General features: G+C 61.0%; 1 protein-coding gene across 1 annotated transcript; it reads right to left on the bottom strand.

Annotated features, from left to right (window-relative positions):
- Positions 1 to 246: 246 nt before the first annotated feature.
- LOC140403729 (40-kDa huntingtin-associated protein-like) lies at positions 247 to 6,197 on the bottom strand. Its single transcript, XM_072491891.1, has 6 exons — positions 6,111 to 6,197; positions 4,679 to 4,743; positions 4,135 to 4,216; positions 1,261 to 1,307; positions 804 to 859; positions 247 to 497 (listed from the first exon to the last, which is right to left on the bottom strand). The coding sequence occupies exons 1-6, from the start codon at positions 6,166 to 6,168 to the stop codon at positions 416 to 418; spliced, it is 390 nt and encodes a 129-aa protein (XP_072347992.1). The 5' UTR covers positions 6,169 to 6,197; the 3' UTR covers positions 247 to 415.
- Between the last annotated feature and the right edge of the window lie 926 nt (positions 6,198 to 7,123).

Here is a 7,123-nt window from a genome sequence, read left to right on the forward strand (position 1 = left end):
CAATTTAGCGTGGCCAATCCACCTAACCTGCACATCTTTGGGTTGTGGGGGCGAAGCCCACGCAGACACGGGGAGAATGTGCAAACTCCGCACGGACAGTGACCCAGAGCCGGGATCGAACCAGCACAAAGTCTGTGGAGTGCAATTTGAGTCCGCAATCGTTTGCTTCAGGATAAGAATGTTACCCAACGACCGAGTATGTCAGAAAGAGAGAGAGAAAATAAAATATTCACAGACTCCAGAGAGTTCACATCACTTCCATCTTTATTAAATAATCTCCCAGGTGTGGCTGCCGACCAGGAAGGGGGAGGGGGGGGGGGGGGGGGGGGGGGTGGTGCGTCAGTCAACACAGAACAATATAAATACAACTTGATTTCTCGACGACATGTACACAGCTTGACGGGATTGCTGGCTGTCAGACACCTCGGCCTGATGGTGTCAGGACCTCCTGGAGGACCAGATGCAGCAGGTGGTTCTGTTCAGGGGTCAGCAGTGGCCTGGAGAGAGAAGAGATAGGAGAAGGTTACACGGCGAGTCCATCGCACTGCAGGGCCATCACACACGGGCCTGAGAGTCCATCATATCACGGGCCCATCGATCGTAAGTTGTGCCCACTGCACCATGGGGTGTGGGGTGGGTGGAGGTGGGTGAGGGGGCAGTGCGGGGAAGGGTGGGTCGAGGATCGGGAGGGGTGGAATTAGGATCAAATTGGGCTTCTGCTGCTCATGGTGAGAGATCACAGACTCTCGCTCAGTCTGGGAGGGACTAGAGGGCCAGGTGTTCGCGAACAACACAATCCTCACCAGAGCTCCACCTGGAGAACTTTTAAGGACTCAAGATCTTTTTCCTGGCAGGCCATCTGTGAAAATAACACAACAGCGAATCAGAAGGTGTCCATTACCCACTTGCACCCCCACACTCGCCCCTCCCCCCCGTAAGCACATGGGTCAGGCAGAAACACAGATTCTACAGGTTCCATGGGGTGCAATGAATTCCAGGGGCACCTCCACCATCTGCTGCCTCATCCTGAAGCAGGAGGCCTCTGCTGGGGGATGTCTGCCATGGGAGGAACCACATTGGAGCTCGATCCAGTCAGCCAGGGTCCTCCCAGGATAGGGTGGGGGCCTGTGGACCGCGACAATCCCCAGTCCATGGGGTCCTCTCCTTAGCCACGACAATTAGCGACTTGCAGCGTTACACTGCACCGGTAACCCACCCCGGACAAGACAACACCGAGACACTGGGGGGCCTGTCACTCACCACAACCGACTGCAGCAGCAGGAAAATATTCTCAGGAAGATAATTCACTGCGAGAATGAAAAACAGAGTCAGAGACAATCACCAATCAAGGGGGGAGGTTAAGGGGGGGGGGGGTCGGTCAAGGGAGTGGAAGGTCAGACAAGGGGGGGGTCAGACAAGGGGGGGGTCAGACAAGGGGGGGGGTGGAAGATCACACAAGGGAGGGTTGGAAGGTCAGACAAGGGGAGGGTGGAAGGTCAGACAAGGGGGGGGGTGGAAGGTCACACAAGGGAGGGGGGGTCAGACAAGGGGGGGGTCAGACAAGGGGGGGGGTCAGACAAGGGGGGGTCAGACAAGGGGGGGTCAGACAAGGGGGGGGTCAGACAAGGGGGGGGGTCAGACAAGGGGGGGGGTCAGGTCAGACAAGGGGGGGGTCAGGTCAGACAAGGGGGGGTCAGGTCAGACAAGGGGGGGTCAGGTCAGACAAGGGGGGGGTCAGGTCAGACAAGGGGGGGGTCAGGTCTGACAAGGGGGGGGTCAGGTCTGACAAGGGGGGGGTCAGGTCAGACAAGGGGGGGGTCAGACAAGGGGGGGGGTCAGACAAGGGGGGGGTCAGGTCAGACAAGGGGGGGGGGTCAGACAAGGGGGGGGTCAGGTCAGACAAGGGGGGGGGTCAGACAAGGGGGGGGGTCAGACAAGGGGGGGGGGGAGGTCAGACAAGGGGGGGTCAGACAAGGGGGGGGTCAGACAAGGGGGGGTCAGGTCAGACAAGGGGGGGGGTCAGACAAGGGGGGGGTCAGGTCAGACAAGGGGGGGGTCAGGTCAGACAAGGGGGGGGGTCAGACAAGGGGGGGGGTCAGGTCAGACAAGGGGGGGGGTCAGACAAGGGGGGGGGAGGTCAGACAAGGGGGGGTCAGACAAGGGGGGGGTCAGACAAGGGGGGGTCAGACAAGGGGGGGGTCAGACAAGGGGGGGTCAGACAAGGAGGGGTCAGAAAAGGGGGGGTCAGACAAGGGGGGGTCAGACAAGGGGGGGTCAGACAAGGGGGGGGGTCAGACAAGGGGGGGGTCAGACAAGGGGGGGGTCAGACAAGGGGGGGGTCAGACAAGGGGGGGGTCAGACAAGGGGGGGGGTCAGACAAGGGGGGGTCAGACAAGGGGGGGGTCAGACAAGGGGGGGTCAGACAAGGGGGGGTCAGACAAGGGGGGGTCAGACAAGGGGGGGTCAGACAAGGGGGGGGTCAGACAAGGGGGGGGGTCAGACAAGGGGGGGTCAGACAAGGGGGGGGGTCAGACAAGGGGGGGGTCAGACAAGGGGGGGGTCAGACAAGGGGGGGGGTCAGACAAGGGGGGGGTCAGACAAGGGGGGGTCAGACAAGGGGGGGGGGTCAGACAAGGGGGGGGTCAGACAAGGGGGGGGTCAGACAAGGGGGGGTCAGACAAGGGGGGGGTCAGACAAGGGGGGGGTCAGACAAGGGGGGGGTCAGACAAGGGGGGGGTCAGGTCAGACAAGGGGGGGTCAGGTCAGACAAGGGGGGGGGGGAGGTCAGACAAGGGGGGGTCAGACAAGGGGGGGGGGGGGGAGGTCAGACAAGGGGGGGGTCAGACAAGGGGGGGGTCAGACAAGGGGGGGGTCAGACAAGGGGGGGGTCAGGCAAGGGGGGGGTCAGACAAGGGGGGGGTCAGACAAGGGGAGGTCAGACAAGGGGGGGGTCAGACAAGGGGGGGGGTCAGACAGGGGGGGGTCAGACAAGGGGGGGGTCAGACAAGGGGGGGTCAGACAAGGGGGGGTCAGGTCAGACAAGGGGGGGGTCAGACAAGGGGGGGTCAGGTCAGACAAGGGGGGGGGAGGTCAGACAAGGGGGGGGTCAGACAAGGGGGGGGGTCAGACAAGGGGGGGGTCAGACAAGGGGGGGGTCAGACAAGGGGGGGGTCAGACAAGGGGGGGGTCAGACAAGGGGGGGGTCAGACAAGGGGGGGGTCAGACAAGGGGAGGTCAGACAAGGGGGGGGTCAGACAAGGGGAGGTCAGACAAGGGGGGGGTCAGACAAGGGGGGGGGTCAGACAAGGGGGGGGTCAGACAAGGGGGGAGTCAGACAAGGGGGGGGTCAGACAAGGGGGGGGTCAGACAAGGGGAGGTCAGACAAGGGGGGGGTCAGACAAGGGGGGGTCAGACAAGGGGGGGGGTCAGACAAGGGGGGGGGTCAGACAAGGGGGGGGTCAGACAAGGGGAGGTCAGACAAGGGGGGGGTCAGACAAGGGGAGGTCAGACAAGGGCGGGGTCAGACAAGGGGGGGTCAGACAAGGGGGGGGGTCAGACAAGGGGGGGGGTCAGACAAGGGGGGGGTCAGACAAGGGGGGGGTCAGACAAGGGGGGGGTCAGACAAGGGGAGGTCAGACAAGGGGGGGGTCAGACAAGGGGGGGGTCAGACAAGGGGGGGGTCAGACAAGGGGAGGTCAGACAAGGGGAGGTCAGACAAGGGGAGGTCAGACAAGGGGGGGGTCAGACAAGGGGAGGTCAGACAAGGGGGGGGTCAGACAAGGGGGGGTCAGACAAGGGGGGGGGTCAGACAAGGGGGGGGTCAGACAAGGGGGGGGGTCAGACAAGGGGGGGTCAGACAAGGGGGGGTCAGACAAGGGGGGGTCAGACAAGGGGGGGGGTCAGACAAGGGGGGGAAAGAATGTCGGACAAGGCACGGGGAAGGTCATCAAAGGGGGGGCGAGGAAGGGATGGTGGAGAAGGCCGGCTGAGGGATTGGGGGGGGGAGGGAGGTTGGTCGGGGAGGGGTGGGATTGGTCGGTTGGATTGGGGTGGGGGCTGGGGAACGACGGTCGGGCGGGGAAGGGTTAATGGAGGCGGGTGGAATGAGTTGGTGAGGGGCGACGGGGTCTCTACCTTGGTTGTGGCTGTCGAATGATTCCCAGTCATACTTCTCCAGTGTGTGAGCGTGCTCCAGCAGCAACTTCTGTGGTGGAGGCTGGGGGCGAGAGAGAGACACACACAGAGTGAATCAGCGCAGCTCCGGGGTCCTGAGCAGCTTGTCAATGTGTCAGATGTTCACACTTCTTCACGAGTTGATTCAAACACATCAAAGCAGCTGCTGTAGGGCAAAGGGCAGGTGGCAGGGGTCAAATGTTAGGGGTCAGGGAGCAAACGCTGATCCTGAACAGGAGCCCAAATTGAAATGAAATGAAAAATGAAAATTCCTGACCCTCTGACTAAATGTCCCTGTGGCGACTGCAGTGTCTTCTGCCTCGTATCGATCGGTGTTGCAGAGGTAACCAGTGATCGTACAAAGTGGCAATCGTGTTGGTAAAAGTGTTAATAAAGCTGTCGTTATAAAATAGGTCAGTGAAAGTTGAATCTGCCACAGACTGGGACGTACAAGGAGGCGGTCGGTGCACACATTGGAACTTACTGCGGGTTTAAGGACCCTCACCTGAAACAGCATCAGCAGCAGGACTCGGGAGACCTCACATCGAGCAATGACATCCAGAAAGGCACCTGAAAGAGCAAATCAGACTGAATTCTGCGCAAGTTGTTCGCGAGTGAACGAGGTCGCGCAAACGCTCAGAAATCGGCTCGGCCAGGGGCAGCACGGTGGCGCAGTGGTTAGCACTGCGGGGGCAGCACGGTGGCACAGTGGTTAGCACTGCGGGGGCAGCACGGTGGCGCAGTGGTTAGCACTGCGGGGGCAGCACGGTGGCGCAGTGGTTAGCACTGCGGGGGCAGCACGGTGGCGCAGTGGTTAGCAATGCGGGGGGCAGCACGGTGGCGCAGTGGTTACCACTGCGGGGGGCAGCACGGTGGCGCAGTGGTTAGCACTGCGGGGGCAGCACAGTGGCGCAGTGGTTACCACTGCTGTCAATGCCCCTGAAGACCCGGGCTCGATCCCGGCCCCAGGTCACCGTCATTAAACTCTACAAAGTAGCTGCAATGGATCACCTCCCACGTCCATCATGAGGCACCGACACACAGACCAAAGACGAGAGGGGAGCACTGAGATTTAATTTAATTGAATTATTTTGAACACACCGAGAACCTTCACGACTTTGAAATATCAGGAGCAGAATCATTGCTGCAAACAAACGTTTTAATTTGCAGATTAAAAATCTGATGGAGGGAGGCAGACAAGCTTTTCCCTCGTATTAATTCCCATGTCCACTTTCCTGTAATGGAAACTACCCATGTAAACATGTCACGCCACAGTGACAATTGCTACCAGTAGAGGCACTGTGCAATAAGCTAACATGGGCAGCTTCTGCTATGCTCTTTATTCAATACCAAATAAAATACTTTGGGTGGGGGGGGGCACAGCCCTTAGCAGGGTTCTGACACTAAACCAAAATGGCAAAATTAAATTAATTAGGTTCACCAAAATGTAATTCCCCAGGCGCAATGATGGACCCCCGAGGCGCCCACCTGTCTCAAAAGCAGATTCTGTTATACGTGAAGATTAATATTTACAAAAGGACACACAAATACGAAGGCAGACAAAACATTTCAAAAGAGAATCTGAATTCCTTTTATTCATTCAGCGGGTGGAAAGGTCAGCAGTTATTGCCCAGTCCTAATGACCCGGGAGGCTGTGGTGAACAGCCCTTTTCAATACATGTTTTCTAGGCCTTTTCAGAGGGGCAGTTAAGAGTCCACCCCGTCGCTGGGGGTCTGGAGCCACATGGAGGCCAGACCGGGTAAGGACGGCAGATTTCCTTTCCGGACGGACAATAGTGAACCAGCTGGATTTTTAGAACAACCGAAGATAGTCGCCAAGGTCATCACGAGCTTTTTAATCCATATTCATTCAGTTAAATTGAAATTCCCCGTCGCGCAGACCGGTGCTACCGTGCCTGGCTGGTTCACACACTCACCTACAGGGGTGCAGGTCCCCGGCACCTGTAATCCTTTCTCCTGCGCCAGAAGCTGCATTTCAGTGAAAACAGCTAAAGCGCCGTCGTAATCGCCTGCAAAGTGCACAAGAAATGCAGATGAAACGGCCGCAGGTCTCAGCGAAACATCACTCGAGGAGTCACTGAGCTGGGGAGGGTGGTTTGGGTGCGGGAGTGGGGAGGGTTGCGGGGGGGGGGGGGTTTGGGTGCAGGGGGAGGGGCGGGTTTGGGTGTGGGGAGGGGGGGTTTGGGTGCGGGGGAGGCGGGTTTGGGTGCGGGAGGTTGGGTGCGGGGGAGGGGGGTTGGGTGCGGGAGAGGGGGTTTGGGTGCGGGGGGAATGGGGAGGGGGTTTGGGTGCGAGGGAGGGGGTTTGGGTGTGGGGGTTTGGGTGCGGGGGGAGAGGGTTTGGGTGCGGGGGAGGGGAGTTTGGGTGCGGGGGGAGGGGAGTTTGGGTGCAGGGGAGGGGAGTTTGGGTGCAGGGGAGGGGAGCATGGGTGTGGAGGAGAGGGGTTTGGGTGCGGGGGAGGCGGGTTCGGGTGCGGGGTGAAGGGGGGCTTGGGTGCGGGGAGGCGTGTTTGGGTGCGGGGAGGGAGGTAGGGTGCGGGGGAGGGGGGTTGGGTGCGGGGAGGGGGGTTGGGTGCGGGGAGGGGGGTTGGGTGCGGGGTGGGGTTTTGGGTGCGGGGGAGGGGGTTTGGGTGCGGGGGAGGGGGTTTGGGTGCGGGGGAGGGGGTGTGGGTGCGGGGAGGGGGTTTGGGTGCGGGGGAGGGGGTTTGGGTGCGGGGAGGGGGTTTGGGTGCGGGGGAGGGGGTTTGGGTGCGGGGGAGGGGGTTTGGGTGCGGGGGAGGGGGTTTGGGTGCGGGGGAGGGGGTTTGGGTGCGGGGAGGGGGTTTGGGTGCGGGGAGGGGGTTTGGGTGCGGGGAGGGGGTTTGGGTGCGGGGAGGGGGTTTGGGTGCGGGGAGGGGGTTTGGGTGCGGGGAGGGGGTTTGGGTGCGGGG

This window comes from Scyliorhinus torazame, chromosome 29 (genome assembly GCF_047496885.1).
Source record: "Scyliorhinus torazame isolate Kashiwa2021f chromosome 29, sScyTor2.1, whole genome shotgun sequence".
In the NCBI taxonomy this organism is placed as follows: domain Eukaryota; kingdom Metazoa; phylum Chordata; class Chondrichthyes; order Carcharhiniformes; family Scyliorhinidae; genus Scyliorhinus; species Scyliorhinus torazame.